This window comes from Pinus tabuliformis, chromosome 5_1, assembly GCF_031772625.1.
Source record: "Pinus tabuliformis cultivar Carrire ecotype Pingquan chromosome 5_1, CPIR1, whole genome shotgun sequence".
In the NCBI taxonomy this organism is placed as follows: Eukaryota; Viridiplantae; Streptophyta; class Pinopsida; order Pinales; family Pinaceae; genus Pinus; species Pinus tabuliformis.
Genome location: NC_142305.1, coordinates 348,165,755 through 348,191,434, shown reverse-complemented (window position 1 = coordinate 348,191,434; position 25,680 = coordinate 348,165,755). Strand labels below are relative to the sequence as shown.

At 32.5% G+C, this 25,680-nt stretch overlaps 1 protein-coding gene and 2 pseudogenes across 1 annotated transcript; all 3 read right to left on the bottom strand.

Annotated features, from left to right (window-relative positions):
• Nucleotides 1-5,680: 5,680 nt before the first annotated feature.
• Nucleotides 5,681-6,718, bottom strand: LOC149164881 (G-type lectin S-receptor-like serine/threonine-protein kinase At2g19130). Its single transcript, XM_089429629.1, has one exon. The coding sequence runs from the start codon at nt 6,716-6,718 to the stop codon at nt 5,681-5,683; it is 1,038 nt and encodes a 345-aa protein (XP_089285755.1).
• A 2,517-nt stretch (nt 6,719-9,235) lies between these two features.
• Nucleotides 9,236-11,579, bottom strand: LOC149164880 (expansin-A1 pseudogene; annotated as a pseudogene).
• A 6,715-nt stretch (nt 11,580-18,294) lies between these two features.
• On the bottom strand, nt 18,295-25,479 carry LOC149164879 (uncharacterized; annotated as a pseudogene).
• Between the last annotated feature and the right edge of the window lie 201 nt (nt 25,480-25,680).

Sequence of the window (25,680 nt, the reverse complement as noted above, 5' to 3'; positions counted from 1 at the left end):
ATTCCAAAGTGTTACAAAGCACGGTAAACGATTCTCAATCCTAAATGTTTTGATTTATGGCATTTACTATTCATGAGTTGGTTTAAGTCCCTGAGGGAACTGAAGTTGTGGCGCTCTGACCGACCCGGGCGCTCACCTAGCTGGCTTGATCTGCGTCGACCATTTGGCTTGATGAACGGCCAGCGAACAGGCTGTCATGTGCCATTGCGTGCCCGGTGCTCCAAGCGCCATACGACCTGACACCTCGGGCTTACCAATTCGCGCTTGTTTTCTTTCTCGGTTCCAACCTGCTGATCGGACGAAGGTAAACAGGCTTGTTCTGATCTAGGGCTATGATTGTGCCACAAGACGGTATGAAAGTTTTGAGATATTTAAGACGTGATTCTCCTTCCAGCTCGTTTCTTGTATTCATTGTGGAATGACTGTATGCCGCTTACAGTGTTGTGGTGCTCTACCATCCTCTGAAACCTTCCGTCTTCCATAAACGGTGCACAACAACATGCCTCCGCTATTCTTCTCGGTATCAGGTATAATTTTCCTTCTTAATCAGATTCCGCACCTCTCTTTTCAATACTTGTAATTTTTCAGATGCATGAGCCTCTGCGGATCCAGTCTTGGTTACAGTCTCTGCTAGCTCGTTTTTTTATTTCTCTCAGTGGTTTTGTTCAAGGTTCTCAGTTTATGGTTTAATGTCATGCTCAGGAGGATGGCGCGATGACTAACCAGCGACGATGGGAGACTTCTCCACACCTCTACCAACCCAAAATCAGGTAAGAGTCATGCGTTACCAGAGACCCCTTATTTGACTTTTCCAAGGTAATGGCTGAACCTTTGTTCATTTGAACAGGAATGTCGGGGGTCATGCTCTCACATTTGGAGTACCTCCGCCATACTCAAGGGTTTCCTTGCTTGACAGTTTCTTTGACCCATTTTCCTTATGACTGGTTTCCTCGCCCATACTAAGGCGGGAACCACTGTTAAGTGGCGCTGTACGCCGAGCTTAACTGTTTAATTGTCTTTCATTTAAAATGTATAACTGTCTTCCATTTATCAACTTCGCCTCTGAGCGCAGGCAATGCTTTTGTTAAACGATGTTATCGGTCTGTATGGGACTATTTCTTAGTTTAGACTTGATTAAGAAATCATGAATGTGGCACGAAAATTCTCGGTATGGCTCTAGCTCTGTTTTATGTTGTTTTCGGCTTACCTGTCTTCTCTGTAGCTTAACTATGAACACAGGCTTAAATTTAATTTATAATCGTTTCCTTTCCAGAGTAAATCTATTTTCTTGAAATGATTAGTTCATCTATTTTAATGGTTCGGCATTGGTAGCCTCTGCTGGCTAAGCACATGCTTAAGCTCAGCTACGGCGACTCTTCCAGAGCTGGAACAATTTGTTAACATCTGCTGTGCATGCATATTGTTAAGGGTTATTCTCTCGTTGCACGGTGACAAGGATGTATCTTTTTGTTTTATATTCTAACCGCAAGTATATTTGTCTATAGTCAAATGTCTCAGTTATGTGATTTGTGAAGGATTGTTGTCGCTCTGAAACTTGGCCTTGTTCTGCCAACGATTTGTTCGGCCTGCGATCTCATTGATAGAGGGTTAGGATAGTTTGTTGTTTTTCTTTTAACGCTGTTATAATTTGAAATATGAGCTCATTTATTCTGTGCCATACTAGATTTTCTTCCCGTTTTCACTCCCATTTGAATACAAAGAATGCTAGAGTTTTCTTTTCGTATTTGAATACAGAGAATGCTAGAGTTTCTTTTCGTTTTTGAATATAGAGAAGGGTTTTACAGTATTCATTTCTATTTAAAAGTTCTTGCTAACAACAACACCATAGAGCTTCCAGCTCGATATGTTCTATGTTTGTGTTTTTGACTAGAAGATCCGGATTTTGTCTCTGCCAGCTGCACAGAGACTGGATCTAGAAGAAATGAATAGATTTCTTTTTCCATTTTTATTTTTTTTTTGTTCTTGTCTACAAAAGACCATAAAAGGATTCCACAGTTATATGCTTAGCAAGCCATACCTGTATAGCAACAACAAACCTGTTCGTAATGCTTGTCAACCTCCCGTCCGTAGGAAGATCCCTCTCGGTCTTCCACCCCCAAGCACTTCTGCAGATCTTCTTGTCTGCAATTCCTCTGGCTATGCCAGGTCTCGCTATCTGATCCTAACCAGACATAGCGGATTCAGGAAGTTTCTCCCTTCCAACACATGCTATCTGGTCACTACCAGACATAGCATCTTCCACCTTTCTGCCATTTGATCCCAACCAGACTTGGCATTTTTCCTTTTTCCCCCCTTTCATCCTGGGGTCTCCACTGTCCCCTCAAGGTGGTTAGGTTTTTTTTCCATTAACTACCTCAGCAGTTATTAATCAATATTAACCATACACTCAAATTAAATAGTGAAGACATAATTAGTTATCATAATAATTAACAACACCAACAACAGAGTTTTTATACTTATCAAAAAGAGTTTTAGCTCACAGATAAATTTACTATTTTACCCAACATTATCACTTCACGAGGAGCATTACACTAACTGTATTTTTTATTTTTTTTGAAGTAGATAACAAGTTTTTATGTAAATTATAGTTTTCAACACATTTTTTATAAAAGAGCAACCACAATGTAGATAGGATATATTTTTCCTTTTCAACTAGATGTCAATAAATTGATAGATTATTGGTTTGCTACATTTTCTCAAAATAGTGATATTTACTATTTCTTAGATTATTTATTTTTATAAATAAAGTGTTAGTTTTGTCTTTTAAATTTGAAAATCTAAAGTTATTTTTAAATATTTTTTTCAAAATGCGAAGAGCTAAGAGGAGAATTTGTCTTTAAGTTCGATGATAAACATGTTAGTTCATGTTCATGAACATTGATTAGATATTTATAATAATAATAATATTGAAAGAGATACAAATTTCAATATTGGTATTACATTGATTTTTTTATTTTGCAGTGCAAGTTTAACAATATATAGAAGTTTACTTCGAATTTGGTATCATCCTAATTTTTTTTTGCTTATTGTGAGTCTTGTAATATACAAAAAATTTAAACATGTTTTTATTAATTTTTAGAGTTGAAAAATATCTAATTTTTTAGATATGGTCTTGTACCATGTTAATATTGAAACAACAGAAACTTCAAATTGATATTACTTTTTTATATATTAGATTTTTACCATAATAATACTAAAACAACAAAAACTTGAAATTGGTATTATCTTAACTAGCAATTGTCCCAAAAGGTACAAAGAGATGACAATAGGATTATTAAATTGGAATTGTTGAATTTTCTATAAGAGTCAACCCAGTTTTGGAAATAGGATTTGCCCAAGGTTTCCCCTAGTGACAATCTGATCAGAGTTTTTGCATAACAGGGCCAGGTACTTTATGCACCCTCTACTTTATAATCGAAGGCTGTGTCTCGCAATGGCGGGAAGGTCTTGTCGCTTGCCCAATAAAAATGGCAAGGAAGACATTCAGACATATCCGTTGATTAGAAGCAGATATGCAATCAAGATATGATTTTTTATGACACATTAAAGCTCAAGGAAAAAAAGCTACTAGATGTCTTAGGAATGATGTGGAGAGAAGAATTGGACCTCTCTTGTGCAGAATCACTCCAAAATGCCTTCCACCTTGGAGATTTTGAAGGTGCATAGGAGGGCACAACTGACCACCTGTCAAACTCAAACCATGCTTTAATAACAAAATAAATATAACATGTCCTCCTACTGACACAAGATGTCAATTGATAGTCTGTTTCAATTTCTGAGATGAGAGATTTACTTATGAGAATATTTAAGATATCTGCACATTCAGACTGAGGTGGAATTCATCAAATGTTTAACTGCCCTCCCTCCCATCAGAAAACCCAAACAACAATCATTTATCGGTCGCCCAAAGGATGAAAACATAGACCCATAGACAAAAAAGTACAATATTGAACAATCTACCTGGTTGGCGAGCAGGTGGAGCAGATGATAATTACTACTGAAAACCCTACAAGTCCCATCCATCTATTCGATTCCATGTTCTCGACATGCCCATGCCCTATCAATTTTTTCCTGCGTGAAAAATAAATAAATAAATAAACACCTGAAAAAATAGAAAACAATGGTTTTCTATTTTTTCTTGCGTGAAAAATAAATAAATAAATAAACAACTGAAAAAATAGAAAACCATTGGAATCAGATCTATGAAATCAAATATTGTTAATGATTAGCATATAACATCACAAAATAGATACAACAATGTCAGGTTTCTTATATAGTCCAATCATAGGCTGTGTTAGAATAACAATTTAACATCTGGTAGAGTAGATGAAATGAGAATACTATGAATAGAAATATCTGCAAACAAATTCCATGAAACATTCTTCTTTCTCATAGCATACCAAGAGCCATTCATGGATATGCTCATGATCCCATGATGTTGATCAACTACTATGATTCCCTCTGACATACATACCCCACTCTCAACACTTCTAATTAATGAATATGGTTGGTTAGAACTTTGTAAAATGAATCAGGACCAATTTCTCTAATTAATTTAGATGTAAGGTATCAATCTACACAAACTTGGTCATCTGGAAATAATATATTGATGTGCAAAGAGGCTCACAGATCACAGCATATCGATTTCATGCCCTGCAAAAACTTGTAAACTCAACCACTGAGATAAAATAATGAAATAAAACATCATTTTGAACTGTTAAAAATAGAAGGAACGAAGGCCGAGTACCATGTAACCCACATAGTCCACCAAGTGAAAAGGCTAGCTGGCCTGACTACTCACCGACAAAAAAAATTTAACCAACCAGCAGAAACACAATATCGAACAAACAATTTACCTAGCAGGAAGAAGCAGAGCACTATCACTTTAAACCCTAAAGCTTGCACTACCTCCTCCATTTTTCTTTGATTTGGCTGGATCGCTTGTAAAATTTAAAAGCCATCAAAATTGAATAATGGATGACATCAGTTGTTGCCATTAATCGAGTTTCCCTCCCATATTACATTTATGGGCAATAAAATAAATATAACAAGATCCAACTATGTTTCAAATTCCAAGATGAGAGAATTACACGACGAAAATATTTAAGATGATAGGATCTGCACATTCAAACTCCAGCGGAGTGCATTGAATGTTTGACTGCCCTCCCTCCCAATAACCCGAACAACAGTGATTTATTGTCATCCGACAGGTGAAAACCGGAAAAGCTAACCATGTTCGAAAGCACAATATCGAACAAACAATTTACCTAGAAGGAAGAAGCAGAGCATTATCACTGTAACCCCTAAAGCCTACACTACCTCCTCTTATTTTCTTTGATTTGGCTGGACGGCTTGTAAAATTTGAAAGCCATCAAAATTGAATGATGGAAGACATAAATTATTGCCATTAATCAAGTTTCCCTCCAATATTACATTTATGGACAACAAAATAAATATAACAGGATCCAACTCTGTTTCAAATTCCAAGATGAGAGAATTACATGACGGAACCTACAAACTCTTGGGAATACTTAACCCTAACCTCATATCTTTATCTTACTTGTACCTAACATACCAACGCTTCCCAATATTAAACCCTAACCCCATATCTTACTTCTACTCTTACAAATAGTAAATCCTAACCCTAAAATTATACCCGTTATGATTCTGCCGCATGTTGCTGACTCTCAACTGCGAACGAAGAGGAAGAGACAGTTGGAAATGATTTGGCTGAGTCGTTCGACAAAATAGAATCTGATGATGTAAAGGAATCAGGTTGAGAAAGCATTTCGACGGCCTGACTCATGGTTGGTCTCACATCCTTGTCTTGCTCGATGCAGAGCAGTGTTGTTTTCAGGATTCTCTTCACCTCTGCCGAATTAAAATCTCCATGCAACCTCGGATCCACCACTTCCTCAATCTCTCTCCCTTCCCTCATCATTGCAGAGACCCACTGAACCAGATGTCCTGTTGAACTGGATAACGAGCTTCTTCCGGTCACTATCTCTAACAAAACAATCCCAAAGCTATAAACATCCACCTTGGACGTGATTGGCAGATTCATTGCCCACTCCGGTGCTAAGTAACCCCGTGTGCCTCTAATTGTGGAGAAGGAGAATGAGTGATCTCTATCTACCAGCTTCGCCAACCCAAAGTCCGCAACCTTGGGACAAAAATTCATGTCCAGAAGTATGTTTTGGGGCTTGATGTCACAGTGCAGAATCCATTCCAAACATTCTTCGTGAAGGTAGGCTAACCCCTTGGTTGTGCCCACCGCAATCCCAAATCTTTCTTTCCAACCCAAAACTCTGTCATTGCCAACTTCTTGGCTTTCTGCAGTCAGATACTTGTCTAGAGACCCATTTTCAATGTACTCGTAAACTAACAACCTGTGATTTCCTTCGGCACAGAAGCCAAACATACGAACTAAGTTCATGTGATGGACTCTCCCAATCACACTCACTTCTGCCCAGAACTGATCATGACCCTGGGATACTCCTTCCAGTCGCTTCACTGCTACCACCTCACCATCGGTCAGCACGCCTTTGTACACCGACCCAAAGCCTCCTTCTCCCAGTCTTATCTTGAAGTTATCTGTCGCTTTCTTCAATTCTGCAAAGCTGAAGTTCTTGAATCCCCCGGGGATGTCTGAGTAGGCTAAACGTTCATAGCCAAGATCTCTATATGTTCTGGACATATACCACCAACCAAGTATTACACAAAACAGCTCTGCAACACCAAATGCAATAGCAAAATATCTTAGCGCAGATTTGACAGTAGGGCTTCTTGTCTTGTGCCTTTTGTCTTCGTCCGTGGAAGGCGAACAGTTTAATGGCAAAGGCTGAGATGCACTGGTAATATTAGAAACAGTAGAATCATTGCTGGAAATAGAAAAACTCGAGGTGAAAAGAAGGCAACTCAATCGATATTTTGAAAAAGTCACACTTCAATCAATGGTTGAAAGTGTCTCACTTCATCTAATGGAGCAGGGTAAAAGTGTTGACAATTGTTGATGCATAGGAAGCAAATGGCAAAGGCTCAGACACACTGGTAATATTGGAAACAGTAGAATCATTGCAGGAAACAACAGAACTCGACGGGAAAAGAAGACAACTCAACCGATATTTTGAAAAAGTAGTCACACTTCAAATCAACAGTTGAAAGTGTCTCACTTGATCTAATGGAGCAGGGTAAAAGTGTTGACAATTGTTAATGGAGCAGGGTAAAAGTGTTGACAATTGTTGATGCATAGGAAGGCCTATCGGCCTATTTTTTTTTTTTTTTAATGAGAGTCTTACATATTTGAAAATGCATGTGTGCAATGTCCAACACATAAGTGGATTAGTTTTTGTGCATGGTTGTTGATTAGCTTTCTACCATAATTTCATTTCTTACATATTTAAAAACATATGATTGTGGCCTCCCACATAAATGGATTAATTTTTTTGCATGACTCTTGATTAGGGTTTTACCATACTAATACTAAACCATAGTAGCTTCAAAATTGATATTATTTTAATTTTTTAAATAAAATTCTAAAGTGATAAAAATTAGAATAATGAAAAATTAATATACAACATATATTTTATAAATGTGTTTTTCATTAGTATCATCGTTTAACTGATTTTTGGTTTGTTACATTTTCTCAAACCAATGAGGTTTATAATTCCAGAGAGTATATTTTGAATTTTTTTTACAAAATGTTTGGATTTCAAATATTACAGTGAAAAGTGTTTTTCAAATATCTTTTACAAAATATGTAAGTGAAAAGAGGCATTATGTCTTTTAAATCTAATAGCTTACACATTTTTTTACCAAAGAAAAATGGTAATTTTTAAAAATTAAAAGTACATGTTGCATATGCTCTAGAGTGTTCAATTATACGAGTTGAAGTTAGTGCAAGGAAAAAAAGAGTGATATAACGCAACAACCTAGAAAAATGAAGAAAACTACCATTGGACGAAGTAAAAATACTTAGTTATTCCTTCCTTATTTTCTTATTTTCCAGCTTCCCCCAACCTCTTAAAATAAGAGTGACATTTACCATTTCTACTCCAGCCTCTTAAAATAAGAGTGGCATTTACAATTGCTAGTTGATTTTTTTCTATGTTTTCATTATCTTGGGCTCCCAAATATACATATTAATTTGTACCCTCACATTTACACACTTACCAATGCATATGTGCGCTTTAGTCATACATAAAAGACTTATTATTGTATTTTTTAAATTAAATTTATTATAGATATTGAATATTTATTTTTAATTATTTTTATAATTTTATTATTATTTTAAAAATAAATGTATTAGTAATATATTTTTAAAAATTATTTAATTTTATATTTAGATTATAATGACAAGTTGCTAGTTGATAAATTTTATTTCCCATTTAAATTTATTTTCTAATTAGAAATATTTTTTTTGAAAAGTAAAAAGATATTTTTTATATTCCTGAAATAGATATGCATTTTATTTTTTAGATCACTTAATAAACATTTTATTTTAAGGTTAAAAATATGTGTTAATCATATATAAAAGATTCATTAATTTAAAAACATAATTATTTAATTAAAGTTCAGTTATAATAATTATGGAGAGTAAAAAATGATTTTTAACTATTTTTATTATTTTTAAAATAAATATATTATTAATAAAAAAATGAGAAATATGTATAGAAAATAATATCTCCAATATTTTATTTTTACAAAACATAATTTTCATTATTATTATTTTTTTTACTTCAATTTAAATATGAAATACCAGCTAACTACTATATAACACTGGTTAAAATCCTAATTTTCCCCCTCAAATTACATTAACCGTATGTAACATTGTATAAACATTTTTCTATTTATAAAGAATATTTTGTAAATAACATTGTATAAACATTTTTGCAATAGACGTTTATAGAAAATCTTTTTTCCTTACGTTGCCTTGCTAACATTATCGTTATGGAAACATTTGCAACTCATGCGTCATTGCTTGCTCGGATGTTTCTTCTTAACGTCATTAATTGCTCTAATTCTATGACTATTCTGGACTGAATATTCCAGGGAGTCGCTGAAGAAAAAATCTGATTTTATTGAGTAAATACTGGCAGGCTACTTTTCATATCTATAAGTATTATAGATTTTATATTACCAGTTTGTCCTGGAAAAACTATGATTTTATAAAGTAAATACAGGCAGACTGCTTTTCATATTTGAAAGGAAATGGCTAGAACTGGCCTCCTTGGAATGTCTGTCCAAATTGCCAATTTGGAGGAGCCACGTTATTGGAAACGACCGTCTTTCCATCGCTAGTTGTGACTTGGAAAGACAGGCTCTGGCCAACCAAGTTAGTGTTGCTCTGCCAATGCTGTCCCCAGTTCCGCGTCATTGTTTGCCAGCCAGTGTTTGAACCTTTAATAGAAGCAGCAGTCACGTCTCCCGCCCCTCCAACGTTGCTGACGAGCACCAGATTGAAGTTGGGATTACCAGTGATAGTGAATCGAATTCCTCCTGATCTCGCGCACCGTACTCTGCATGCGACATGACAACACTATACATTCAATTACTATTTCAAATGAACCCCTGAGCTTATTTCAAACGAACCCTTGAGCTTATTTTGATTGCTGATTCGAATATTGGGCAGATGGATATAGATGGATATGGCTGTAGTCAAATAATTGACAACGCCTATGTTTATCTGATTGTTGAATGTTTGGTAGATGGATATGGCTGTGGTCAAATAATTGAGGAAGATATTTCAGGTAAATATTTTATCTATCATTAAGAAATGATATTTTTCATTTAGAAATATTGTTTATCTAATTAGTATAATCAACATTGTAAAGTAAAGAAAGAAGTAAAACAACATTCAATAAAAAAATCACTTTAGAATGGTGTGGCTTTATTTAGTTGATGGGACTCTACTAGGGAGCAATACCATACTAAGTGGGTTTATATTGGGAAATATATATTGAGGAAAAAATAGCATTATATATTGGGTGATATATAGGAGGTAAAGGGTTTTTATGTTGGAAGTATTAAAAATGGGGATTAAAGTTAATGAAAAAATATAAAAGGGTATAAAAAATGTTAATGAAAAAATGGATACCTACAATATCTAGTGGAAGTAGGGGTTTTTTAAATTGGGAAGGTGTATTGGGTTGGTATTGGTAGGAGGTTAAATAATGTGATTTTTGAGTATATTTTCCAATATGTAATCAAATTAAGGGTATTGTTTAAATATACCACGAATGCACTTGATAAAACAAAGGTTCATTGACTGAATCCCCGTGATAATTAGAATGACCAACATTTTTAATAGATATTCTACGACCAACATTTTTAATAGATATTCTACCTATCATCACATTTTAAATCAAAATGAAAAATAAAAATGTTAATGAAAAATGGATACCTACAATATCTATGGGAAGTAGGGGTTTTTTAAATTGAGAAAGTGTATTAGGTTCTTATTGGTAGGGGGTTAAATAATATGATTTTTGAGTATATTTTGCAATATGTAATCAAATTAAGAGTATTATTTAAATATGCCATGAACGCACTTGATAAGACAAAAATTTATTGGCTGAATCCCAGTGATAATTAGAATGACCAACACTTCTCATAAATACTCCACCTATCATCACGTTTTAAATCAAGATAAAAAAATATAACAAGTCACCTTCTATACTGTACAGGAACAATGCCACTTCGATATACTGCAATCCGTTGAAAAGCAGACTGAGTGAGATCGAAGTGCTGAAGTGGTGGATTGCACCAACCGGGGCCACTTGCGCTGGGCAGAGCTGTATTTGCAGGGCAAAGGTTGGTTGCAGTAACAGTGACAGTGCCCCGCAGACACCACTGAGGACTGTTGACGCATTGTAGTTCATAGCAGGCGCCGCATGTGAGCCCGTTATTGAAAAGAGCTGAACTCAGAGCTGCTGTATCTGTTCCATAGAATTGGGTGAATTGGCCCCCCAGCTCGCCGTATCCACAAGCACCACCTGCGGCGTTTTTACAGACGGAGTAATCATGGGCTCAGCTAGCATTAATTTTCATTAAAGAACTTAAAAAGCCATCTCGTTTATGGAGAATTTTAAAAAGACCATCTCATATATGGAGATTTTAGGTAGATTGTTATAGGGTTCAGTTTTCATTAAATAACTTAAAAAAAAACTATTTAATTTCTGGAGAATTTGAAAAAACCCATTTCATTTATGGAGAACTTTAGGGAGATTATTATAGAGGATTTTCAAGTACTAAATTATGATATAGAAACATAAAGATTTAATTTAAGATAATTTTGGAAAAAACTCAAAAAAATAAAATAATAATAATTAAACAATACTACCAAAACTCCAAACATAATTCCAACCAAAAATCCAAAAATAATTAAACAATTTGACAAAACTCCAAAACATAAAACAATGAAATAATACATTACTTGTTGTTCCAGAGGTGTAAAATGTTGCATGTGCATTTTGCCAACCACCCTGCCCTTCAACTCTACTATCAATCCACAAGAATCCCAGCAATGCACAAAACAAGATATTTTGCACAGCCGCCATGTGACTGCGCATAGACAAAATAATTAACTTTGCATATAAACTCTCGATAGGATTTCAGCGAATTTAGAAACAAAAACAAATTATATTTAATAACAATTTCCAAGCACGTAATTATTCAATATCCGTGCCTACATTGAAACTTCTGTGTTTCTATACTCTTAAAGGCTCTGAACTTCAATTTTAATAAACAACAGAAACATAGAAAAATACGAATCACATCAAAATATGAAAGTAATTTGAGTAGCAATTATGCAACGGCGATCATAAATCTCCTTTCTGTTCTCACCTTTTTCTCCGATCTGTTATAAACTTTCTCCAAATCGATTGTTACACAGAAGAGTGAAGAAATTTTTTGATATATATGGAAAAATTATGGATGTTGATAATAATAGATTATTAGGTAAAGTATTGTATACATTCTAAAATATGTCCTTTTGACCTCGGATCATTTTAGATTGTTGCTTATTGAAACATGCGTTTTCTGATTTAAGGCATTAGTCTATCTTAAATATTTTGGAAAAAAGGTTTATCTTGCTGTGTAAATTGTTTTTTATGTTTAATAAAGCTTCTTTTCTTTCTTTCTTCTTTCTTTCTTTTCTTTTTTTTTCGTCTGAAAAAAGCTTTATTCTATTTTAATAATATGGTAAATTATTATGTTCTTTGATTGAACTTTATTGGTTGCGATGAAGCGTGTTAATGTTTTTAATTTTAGTTTAAAACTGTAGTTAGACTCTATATATAGTTTGTGATTAATTATATTTAATCAAGCGTTTGCTAAAGTGTTATTATGGTATTTGCATTTCTATTTGTATGATGAGATGTGTTTTTTATTATAATTATATCTATATATATATATAATAAATTTATTTTTATTTTATATAATAATTTTAAATTTCAAAAATTTACTAAATGAAAAATTAGAATTCGTATTTATGAAATAGATTTATTTAATAATAATAATAATTTTCAATTAGAATTGATATTTATGAAATGGATTATAACCACTATACTTAATATACTTCATGTTACTGTTATATATATATATGGATGGTAAATGGATAAATTTATTTTCAAAAATTAAATTGGAATTGACATTTATCAAATAGATTTACTTAATAATAATTATAATAATAATAATTTTCACATTTAATAAATTTTATGTTATTTCTATAAATTATGGAGAAATAATTATGTTTTAAGTTATGTTGGTGAGATATGATTTTTCTTTTAAGGTTATGCAGGTGATATATGTTCTCGGGATTGAGCTTCTGATCACTTTAATACACAATGACCATGTTTTTTTGCCAATTACTCTACCACCAACTAACAATTTTGAAATAACAAATATTTTGTTGAACTCAATTATGATGGATGTATAATGAAGTACCTCACTCTATGAATCAAATAAATTTTCCTATTACTGACGACTCATACTTACATCAATTACAGAACCAAGTGGGCATACATATTTGACTCAACCTCAGAAGTCCATACATGACTCATTATGACAATTATTTCATCATAGGTATCCACGTGACCTTTATATCAAATGACAAATATGAAATTAATAACGGAGACCAAAAGATCTTAAAAGTAGCATAATCCAGCAACTGAAATGCTAACAATGCATTATATTTAGCAACACTAATGCTCCCCCGTGAACTTGTGCTACCTCTTCATTTTCAACAATTCATACATCAAAGCATCTTCATAAATCAGATAAATGTCAATGCCAAAAGCATGAATCAATACCATATCAGTGAACTATACCCATCAACACCAAACTAAGAAAAATCAAATTTTAGCCTATTAGAAGCATGTTAGAGGTTGATCTTGAGTCCGCCCCACTGTTTTTCTATTAGAGAAAAGCATACACAACTATCTACAAAGAAACTCACGTATATACGTGACTATACTTCATGAGACCTACGTATAGCTAGAAACCTTATGAATTTTCACCTATAGACTAGGTAGACTGAAATAATAGAAAAATCAGGTAGAGACAACTCCCAGTTTCAGTCTGAGATATTCAAATACTTCTCTAGGAATGGGTTTAGTAAATATATCAACAACTTGTTCTTTGGATGGAACATACTCCAATTTGAACTTTTTCTCAAGCACTTGTTCTCATAGAAAGTGATACTTAAAGGGAATATGCTTGGGCTTGGAGTGCATAACGTGATTTTTCAAAATACTAATAACACTTGTATTATCACATAGGATAGAGATGGGTGGAGAACATTTGATTTGTATATCATGTAATGTTTGCATCATCAAGAGAAGTTGTGTGAAACGAGATGTAGTAGCCACATATTCTACTTCTGTTGTAGATAAGGCAACGAGACTTTGCTTCTTGCTAAACCACGATACCAATCGGGGCCCCATGTAAAATGCACCTCCACTAGTGCTTTTGATTCATCAACATTTCTAGCCCAATCTGCATCTATGTATGCATGAAGGGGAAGATCTTCATCTTGAGGATACTATAGGCCAAAGTCTTGGGTTCCCTGGAGATATTTCAATATTCTTTCTACTGCCTGAAGATGTGATTCCTTTGAATTGGCTTGGAAACATCCAACAATCCCAACTGCATGCATGATATCTAGCCTGGTACCCGTTAGATAAAGCAAACTTCGAATCATAGACTTGTACCCTAGTTGGTTTATTGTGGGGGAACCATCCTTAGAACTGAGGTTGCATGATGTTATCAAAGGAGATCATACATGTTTGCAATCTTCCATCCCATATTTCTACAGAATATATTTGAGATATTTTGTTTGTGAGAGAAGATGCCATCTTTGTCTTGTTTCACTTGTAGACCAAGAAAATAGGTTAGTTCCCCAAGTAAAGACATTTCAAATTCTTGCTGCATAACAGAAGAAAGGTTTTGACCCATAAATTCTTCATTACTGCCAAAGATGATATCACCAACATAAACAACAATAATTAATAGTTTATCACCCTAAATATTTGTGTACAAGTTGTTATCCTCGGATCCTTTTCTGAAACCTTTTTGTTGAAGATATTTGTCAAGACAATAATACCATTCTTGTGGCGATTATTTTAGCCCATATAAAGCCTTTTTGAGTTTCCATACAATTTTTCATAATTCCCCAAAATGAATCCTTCACTTGTTGAATATATACTTCTTCTATATCTCCATTAAGGAAAGAAAATTTTACATCCATTTGAAGAACTTTGAAATTTTGAAAACTTGAAAATGCAGGAAACATTCTTATGGCTTCAAGTCTGGCTACTCGTCCAAATGTTTCTTCAAATTCTATACCTTCTTGTCGATAATAAACTTTACAAATAAGTCTAGCTTCATTCCTAATGATCTCTCCATTTTCATTCAACTTATTTTTGAATATCCATTTTGTCTCAATAACATTTTTATCATGAGGTCTTGGAGCCAATTCCTAGGTATCACTCTTTTTAATTGGATAGAGTTCTTCATTCGTGGCCTTAACCCAAAATTTATCTTTACTAGCTTGATTTATATTTTGTGTTTGAATGGTGGATAATAAAGCTAGATAACTAGAAGATCCTACAACGGTTCTTTTTGTTTGTACCCCAGATTCTCTTTCTCCTAGAATTTGAGTTTCTAGATGATTCTTTTGAAAATACTTGGATGGAGCCTTTTATTTGTCTGATGTATCTTCTTTTGTTTCTTCTTTAGTTTCTTCTTCTATACCATTGCAATTTTATGTGGGAAATCATTCATCATAATCATCCTCTCTTGTTGATGTTAACTTTTTGGGCCCTGTGCATGCTTCATCAATCACAACTTCAATGCACTCAACAATTTTCTGAAATCTCTTATTGTAACATTTGTATCATTTTCTTCTATATGAGTAACCAAGAAGTATTCCTTCATCTGCTATAGCTTCAAACCTACCAAGTTTTTCATCGTTATATTTTATGAAACATTTGCTTCCAAAAACTCTAAAATGCTTTATAGTTGGAGGATTACCATACCAAAGTTCATACGGAGTTTTATCACTATTGACACAAACATGAGCCTTGTTGAGAATATTTACTGCAATATGTGCAGCTTCACCCCAGAATGTGTCAGGAGTTCCAGACTCATCAAGCATATCACTACCCATTTGTTTAACAGTTCTATTCATTATTTCTTCCAAGTTATTTTGTTGAGGAGTTTTAGTTACAAAAAATTGTCTTTTTATGCCATGTTCACAAAAAACAAAGAATTCATCTAATATGTACTCTCCTCCTTGGTCAGGTCTGAGACATTTGATTTTTAGATCTAATTCATTTTCAACTATTGAATTGAATAATTTAAATTTATCAAATGCTTCATCTTTTTGTTTCAATATACTGATCTAGCACATTCTAGAAAAGTCATGACTAAATAAGATATAATATTGTTCTCCACGAGGTGAATTTTTCTTTACAAGTCCAAACAAATCAGTATGTATAAGTTCAATAGGCTTACTTGCTGATCCTTCTTTGGCATTGAATTGAACTTTGGTTTGCTTACTGAATTGACATGACTTACATATTGTACGGTTTGGTATGGTGATGTAGGGTAGATGAGGAACAACTTTGAGCCTGCTTGATTTGTTTATTTGAGAGAAGCTTAGATGTCCCAACATTCTTTGCCATAATTGGTTTTCTTCTACCTTGCCTAGGTAACATTTTTCTTAGCCACCTTTCGATATATATAGATTTCTCAGGGTTCTGGCTCCTTTTGTTATAGTCTTTCCTGTGTCAAATTCATGAACCACACATTCTTGTGATCAGAATACCACCTCATTTCCTTGATCACACATTTGACTAACACTCAACAAGTTATGCTTTAATCCATCAACATACATAAAATTACCATCTTCAAATTTTCTTTTAGAAAAACACAACCTTTACCCTTAATGACAGCGGGTGAGCTATTTCCGTGAGTTATTTCCAAAAGTGACATTGTTTTATTTCTCTAAAGCATTTTACAAAATAAGTTTATCTTTTCCACTTGTCATGTGCTTTGAGAATCCTCTATCAATGTACCATTGACTTTCTTTTCCTTCTAAAAACAATGTTATGCCAAAGCTTTCAGAATGTAACTCCTTCCTTTTCCATACCTTATAGTTTGTTGATATTTTCTCATTTCGAGATGTTGGTTGTAATTTACTCTTGCATTCAGATTATTCATGTCCAAATTTATTGCAAAATAAGCATTCAGTTTCATCTATAAGAGGTCAGAAGATATTATAAATTTCCTTCTTGACTCTTGTCTCATTTCTTTGTTTTTTAGCTTCTCTAGTCATGATAGTTATGTATGCAACACATTGAGCAACATTATGACCAAAATTATGACATGAGAAACATTTTTGATTAAAGAAGAAACTTATGTGATCATAGAATCTTCTATTGTTTTTTACCTTTTGACTGGTGCTTATGCTGTTTTTCATCGTTGGATTGGAGTGAACATGATTTACCTATGGAATTCCTTTATTCTTTTGCTAGGGAATGAAGCTTTGCTGACTGGTTCTTATTGCATTAGTGAATCTTTGCTGACTAATTTTTTGCTGCATTACTGAAGCTTTTCTGACTGGTTTTTGCTACATTTAGATAACTTCCATTGGTGGTTGAATACTTTTATGTTTGATATGTTTCTCCAGTGTTTCGAAGGCTCACCTTCATAAGAGGAGAGGGTTGTACCTTGATAATTTCATCTAAGGTGTCAGATCCTTTAGCAAATCTAAGATTTAGAGTTTTTATTTTCTCAAGTTCCTTTCTTAGACTTACTGCTTCACATTCTAACTTCTTATTATTCTTTTCCTTTTCTATAAGTTGATGCTTCAAAGTATATATGGCTACTTTGTTTTCTTCCATGAAAATTTTGAGTTGAGTAATTTCTTCACAGAAATCCTTTTCTCCTAATGAATCCACAACCTTATCATTAGACTCATTAGTATTTTTCTCAAAAGCCATGAGTAATTTAAGATCTTGCTTAGATTCACCTTCTTCACTATTTTTCAAGCCATCACCATCTTCTTGAGTATAATAACTTATTCTACTGTCAAACCATCTCCTATTTCCTTTTGCAGTATCCTTCACTTTGTCATGGTTATCTTTATGAGAACATGTTACAGCATAATGACTAACTTTATCACAAAAAAAACATTTGAAGGGAAGTATACCTCTGAACCTTCCGGTGTCGAGTTGAATTTTCTTTACAAAGTTCATCTCATCTTCTTCTGATGTCTATCTTGATTCCTTGTGTTCTTCTATTTCTTTTCCTCTTGTAGATGCTTTAAAGGCAGCTTCTCCAACTTCTAAGGGACCTCCTTTCCTTATTTCAAAAGCATTCAGGATCCCATGAAGTTGTACAACAGTAAGAGTTTGTAGATCTTTCTTCTCTTCAATGGCAGACACTTTTGACTTGAATATAGGAGTTAGATATTTTAAGATTTTGTCTACTAAAGTAGTGTCCTTTATTTCTTTACCTATATTTTTCATGTGATTTACAATCTCATCTATACGTAGAAAGAATTTGGAAATACATTCATCATTATACATTATGAGAGTTTCATATTGAATTCTGAGAGTTTGGAGTTTAACACTTTTTACCTTAGTATCACCTTCATAGCTTTGAATGATTATGTCACATATTTGTTTTGATGTGTTTTGCTACATGAATTTGATAAATTCTTATTCTGTCACACTTCCCAATAATGCATCGACATCTTTGGCATTGGTTTCATACGTCTTCCTTTATGTTGCATCTGTGGGAACTACAGTTGGATATTGGTAACCTCCTTCCATGATTTTCCAAACATTTGCTCAAGAGATTGAAGATAGGATCGGGTGCTTGTCTTCCAATATATATAACTATTTTTGTTGAAGAGAGGTGGTCTGATAGATGTCGATCTGTCTTCATTGTCGATCTTGGGAGATCTTCCTTTAAGCGATCAAGCTTATTTTGAAGGACTTGCTTTGATATCAATTCTTGTGAAAAATAATGAGAGGGGGGGGGATTAGTATTTTAAAAAAACCATAATAATTTTATTTTTTGAAATGTATACACAACTTGAATGAACCCAACTAGCGTATATACGTGATTGTTGTAAAAGAAACTAGTTTATGCTCAGTAAACTTGTAAAAAAACTAATTCTTTATCTTTTAAACTTGAACCATAATGTAAGAGATTTATTAGGCATTTGATAAACAAACAATGTAAACTTTGAAATGGGAACTATCAACTCAAAATGGAAACTCCAGTAAGAAAACCCCAAAAAAATAGGAAAAACGGTGCTAAAAAAGAAAAATATTGATGCTTGAATAACACCTTTTTTCTAAGGTAAATTTTCAACATGTTTTAAAAATGGCGTGAAAAATAATTTTTTGTGCAAAAGTTGTGCAAAAAACACCGTCAAAATTAAAAATGTTGATGCTACAATAAGACTTTTTTTTTTTGCTAGTGTAAATTTTCAACATGTTTTAAAAATGGTGGTGAAAAGAAATTTTTTGTGCAAAAATTGTGAAAAAAAGCACCCTCAAAATGGAAAGTGTTGATGTTGGAATATTTTTTTTTTCTTTTTTTTCAAGGGTAAATTTTCAACATTTTAAAATAATGGAGTAAAAGATTTTATCATGACTCCGAAAAACATTAAAATTTCAAAAGAATAATGAAAATATTAAAAAATAGATAAAAAAAATTTAAAACAATGAAGAAACTCAAAACAAAAAAAAATGTTAAAAAGAAATAACAAAACGTAAATAAAAAATATATATTGAAAACAAAACATAATACAAAAATACAAAAAAAATCAAATATATAAAGAAAGACAAAAAAAAGTCAGACATAAATAAATAAATAAATAAACAAAAAAACAAAAAAAAAGAAAATCAATCATAAAAATGTAAAAAAAAAAAAACAAAATTAATGAATTAAAAAGCTAAAAAATTAAAATTAAAGAAATATATAAAAAATAAATAATAAAAAACCCTATTTTGTAAAAGATGCAAATTTTTTTTTATTAAAACCATACAAAATTTTGGAAAAAAGTCAAAGGAAAATAAAAATTTGAAAAAAAAAAAGCAAAACAAAATTTAAAACAACTCTAAAAATTAAGTAAGAAAAAATAGAAAAATTTAATAACAGCTTAAAAAAAATTAAAATTAAAAACAAACTAGCTTAAAAAAGAATAAAAATTAGCAAAAAAATAAAAATAAAACCTACTAAAATTAAGATTAAAATCATTTAAAAATAAACCTAAAAAAAATATACTCAAATTAATAAAATTATTTCAAAAAACAATTAAAATATATATATATATATATATATATATATATGATTGATTAAAAAAAACATTTCCAATTTTTATAAAAGCATATATTTTTTATTTAAAAAACATTTAAAATTCATATATATATCATTTAAAAAAAAAAATATAAAAACTAGGTATTTTTTTATGTTTTTATAAAATAAAACTTTCTTTTTAAATATAAATCTTTTATTAAAAAAATAGAATACTCCACCTGCCCTACAACTGCCCATGGGGGTGTGGCCCTGGGTGACAGAGAGCTACAGGCAGCTCTGCAACCCAGCATCGCGCCCCCACATGCGGCAGGGCGGTGGTAGGGCAGGCAAATTGTTTTGTTTTTTTTTTCAAATAAAAAAAATTATATTTGAAAAAAAAAAAAAAATATTTATTCTATAAAAAAACATTAAAAAAATGAGTTATAATTTTTTTCAATAAAAAATATTTATTTTTTAAAAAATTAAATGTTTTAAATAAAATATTTATATTTAAAATAAAATTAAATGTTTATTTAAAAAAATGTGCATAATTTTTTTTTAATAAAAAATATATATTTTAAATTTTTTGTTTTTTAAAAATTATCTATTTTTTTTTTAAATTTTAATTGTTTTTTTTAATAAAAAATTATGGTTTTTTATATATATTAAAAAAGATATTAAATCAAAAACATATTTTTTTTAAATTATAAATGCTTTATGATTTTTTAAAATGTTTTTGACCTTAATTTTAGTAGTTTTTCAATTTTTTTTCCAAATTCTTTTATGGTTATATATATATATATATATATATATATATATATATATATATATATATATATATATATATATATATATATATAATGTTTTTTTCTTGTCTTTTTTATATATATTTTTATATTTATTTTTTTAAGTAATGAACATTAAAAAAAAACAACTTGAAAATTCGTTAAGTAATCATGATTTAAAAAAAAAAATGGACATAATAAATTTCAAAGTGTAAAAAAAAAGCCCTCTAAAAAATAAGGCTGATGCTGCATCAACATGTTTCAAAATCAGCATGAAAATCACTAACATTTAAAAACAAATATTTATATTTGATACATGAGAACATTTAAAGTGTCAAAAATATTCTCCGAAAAAAAGAAGTATATTTTGCATCAACACTTTTCAAAATCGGGTCACTTTTTTCTACCTCTACGAAAAAGATAATCATATGAGTTATTAATAGTGTAAAAAATATAGCCCCATGGGGGTAGGTGAGTTGATAATCACAATGCGGTGAAGTTCGTTAGAAAGGCGGGCTTCGTACTAAAGGTCACAAGTTCAATTCCTCTGGACTAACCCAACGCTGTGGAGAGGGGCGAGCGCAATTCCCAAGGGTTATAGTGGTAGCGGTCAGAGTCAACCCCATGTAACGTGAGTTGCGAGGCTGCTCCAATTGTTGATTCCTCTGTAAGAAAAAAAATAGTGTCAAAAATATGCTCCGAAAAAAAGTGTATTCTGCATCACCACTTTTCAAAATCGTGTCACTTTTTTTCTACCTCTACGAAACATGTAATCGTATCAGTTCCCATTTCAAAGTTTACATTGTTAACGATAAACAGGTACAGTAAGAACGTAATACAATATCACACATAAGGAACAAATGAACACCAGGATTTAAGGTGGAAACCCAATATGGGAGAAAACCACTGCGGCTATCCTCTTAATCTTTAAAACTTATTAATATCCTGAAATTCTTACATTATTGTAATGGTGCAAAATTATACCAGTATGCAGGCACCCACCTATTGAAGGCTACAACCTTCACTCATTCTCGAGCTCCTACTGGAAGGGAACTCCAACACCCTCATCTGATCACTAGATACTACTGGTAAGAAGCTTTTGACTTCCTCACTAAACAGTCCAACCCTCAGCAACATCCATGGACCACATTTCATAATTTTTCACACTAGATCTAATATTTACACTTATTCTCAATCATCATTATAATACATTCATTAATCTTTGATAGACGGAATCAACTGATCACTGAAACCCAATCAGTTGACACTTAATTAAAACTCAACCAATCAACTGGAACAGTTAGATAATGGTAACCAGTACACAGAATTGAACTCAAAATATTGCATCAACATACAAAATCAATTGCAACCGTGATCATTCAAATATCAAAATGTATACACTACTTCGCTTAAGCAGACTCGTATGTATATGCACTTTTCTATAGAGAAACCCACGCACAAATTTTAATATATTGAAAACTAAAAAATTGACCACTACAATTTTGCAAAAGAACGTCAAATCATACTTAGATCTACTACAACACTCTGAACCAACCACAGAACTATCTCTGATCTTTCATTACAATCAACAAGTAACCTTAACATTCTTCAATCAATCCATAACCACATTCAATTTCATCATTCAATCATTTCTATGTCAAACATTATCACTTAACCCAAATCAATCATGAGGACATCATTGACAGACAATAGAGAAGTAGGAGCACTAATCAAGTTGATCATTCATTTAAGAATAGAAACCCTTACATTGTATGAGCTACTTTGAACAAGAATCCCGCGTGTATACGCAGTTTTCCTAAGACCAATCAGCGTATAGATGTGAAAACTTTGACCTAAAATTGCACAGCTCTTTAGAGCTTTAGAAAGACCTAGATCATAATATTCAGAGATAAAAGCTTGTGACAATACTTATTTCTAGTCAATCCATGAGCAAATCATAGAGTTAAAATTCATTTCAGGTATCATGATCATGATCCATCATTGTATTCATCGGTGCATAATTATTTTAGATATATGTGGCAATTATGGCCCTTACAATGAAAATATACTTCAAATTCAAGTATTCATAAAAAAATCCTTTCACTTGCACACTCAGCACTTTGATCTTCACCTCTTTATATAGTTTAGCCCTTATCCAATACCACAGGTGAAAACTACACAAGTTCCGGTGGTAATATTTGACGGGATCAATGTCTATTGTCGCGATGATTAATATGGGTCAATACCATGGTAAGGATCCCTGGTATTTAGAATAACGTGGTGCAAAAACCATACACCACTTTTCTTTACCAAAATTGCACGTATACATGACTTGGCTTAACAAAACTCACGTACACTTTTTGAACTTCCAACTTTATCATTCCTCCACCTCTGAACTGCCATGCATTTTTCAAAGCACTCTATCACATCTCTAAACACATACTTTTTATACCTTTAACAACTAGATTTTCATCAAGTAAGTTTCCATTCATCAAATAAGTTGTCACCAAGGAAAACTAATTAGGTAGGTTGCCATCAAGGACAACACGTAATTTATAATGCCAATAGATTATGCTAGGGAGCCATTACAAAAATGCTTTGGTTGAGAAGGGGGGAAATGGCCTTAGGAATAGTAACCATGTATTTAGTGAATTTTGTTGTATTAATTTCTAATTATATTTATAAGTTGGTTAATTGATACAATTTTGGAAAGCATCATATAGGAAGGGTCTCTCCTTTCTAGTCTATAAAAAAACTTAGCCTACTCATTGCCATAAAATTATTTCAGCTTCTTTGATCTAAATAAGAGCAAACTAATATTTGGAGGTGATTCTTGTAGTGACCATGGTGGTGGGGTGTCCTTTAATGACTCATTATCCATCTTGAATAGGAGGTGGTATTGTGTATGTAGGCACAATTTGCCATTTTGTAAAAAATACGAGTGGGGCATTATGAATGACTATATAAGTGGGGCGTTATTAATAAGTATACATTTCTTTGGACATGTATAATGAGTTGTTTATGGTTTTTTTTTTTTGAATAACATTGTGCCTTTATTCAACTCCTTTTTTATTGATAATGATGATGATGATCAATGTTCCTATATATCCATGTTTTTGGTTCATGCCTCAAGGCCATCATGTTGGTGCAAGCTTCACTTATGGACATATAATAGTTTTTCAACCTTGTGGTTGGATAACATGGACATATAAGTTGATATTTTGTATTAGCATCATTATTATTCTCCACTACACATTGAATTTATATATTTTCTATGACGTTATCCCCTTCACAGTAGACATTTTACTTGTTTAGTTCTTTCACTGAAGCATGTCATTGTTTATTAAACCATCACGATCAAAATAATAATAAATTTTATTATAAGGACTTTGGAATGTATGAAATGAAGATTTCAATATCTTTTTCTATAAAAAATGAGAAACTATTAATCAATTTCCCAATAGATATTAAAAAAGAAAAGATAAATTGGACAAAAAATTTCTGAAATTGACCATTTTATAAAGTAAAACTGAACAATTCAATCCATTGAATATAATACAACTCCTTACATTTTTAAGGATGTTTCTATTAGCGAACGGAAACCAAGGGTTTGTTGCAGATGGATGTCGAATCGTTAAACACAATGAAAGCAATGTTTCTTAGCGCGTGAGCATGGATATATCTCCTTGTGCGGTTATACGAATTGGTTTGAGCATAAACACCTGTCTATTCGCATAACATAAATATTCTTTATGTGGGTCAACATTGCTGCGTACAATTGTAGCAATTGTATGTATGTTGGTTAATCGTTGTGTGCTGGGGGAATTCCTGTCAAAGTATATTGTATATCCTGTCAACCCAGAAATTGCAAGCCTGTTGCAACAGCCAATAACAGCTTTATAATGACATTATCTTCAGCTAATGTTAATGATAGCATGAACATTCAAGAGAACATTTTAATAGCCCCTGTAAATAAAGGGAGGTTTTAGGAATAAACCCAATATGAAAGAGTGAACATCCATGCTTAGAGTCCATCATTGCAGATGTTAGTGTCCATCCCACTCATGGAAAGACTTCAGGTGAGGTTTGCAACATTTGAATCATTCGAATAGCAGTTCCAATACTCAACAGGAAGATGTTTTGTACATCAGCTTTTCACATGGTTTTAATGGATGAAGGATGAGTTTGATATCACGTTCCATTAGTGATGCACCATATCTCGAAGCCACTCGAATGTCAACTTAGACTGTTTGTTGAGTTCCTGATGTAGATTTGGATAAATCGTGAGCCATTCACCTAACATTTGGTGCATGTGGGCTCAAATCATTCGCCTTGGAACTCGATACTTCTCACAAAGATCTAAGTATTCCAACACTAGAGTTGCCTAATTGAATGGATTTTTAAGTTCGTGTTCAGTATGCTTCACTCTCTCATATTTTTCTAGCACCTCTTCTGCCTGGGAGCTTGAATTATCTTCCCAGTCTACCATTAATCAATACCCTGAAAAAAGTGCAGGATTTTCCAGTATGGATTCAGCTGACAAAACTCCATCTGCACCAGTCTCTCTTAAACAATCATAGACATCTTCTAAATATCTTATATTTCCATTTGCCAAAACAAGAATTCTAACAGCCTTCTTGACAACATTAATTACAGCCCAATCTGCTCTAACGCTTTTCCCATCTTTCTGATCCCTGGTGCGTCCATGAACAGCAAGAAGTGAGCATCCTATAGCCTCAAGCATTTTGGCATATGCTATAGTGTCATCAAGGGAAGGAAACATCCGAATCTTACAGGATACATGCACAAATAAGTTAGAAGCCATATTTTTAACTTGTAGCAGACTCTCTACAAGTTGAATTTGTTATACAAGTGGTTGGGTCAGGTTCCTTTTCAATTTGTGCACTGTATTTATTGAATAGATGACTGTGTAAAGCTTGCATCCTTGATGATATATATTTCTGAGTATTCATAATGGAGAAACAAGTATTTTATTTGTTGTAGCATTTGAGTCTCATCATTTGGGAATGCACAATATACTTTTCCTTGTATATGAATG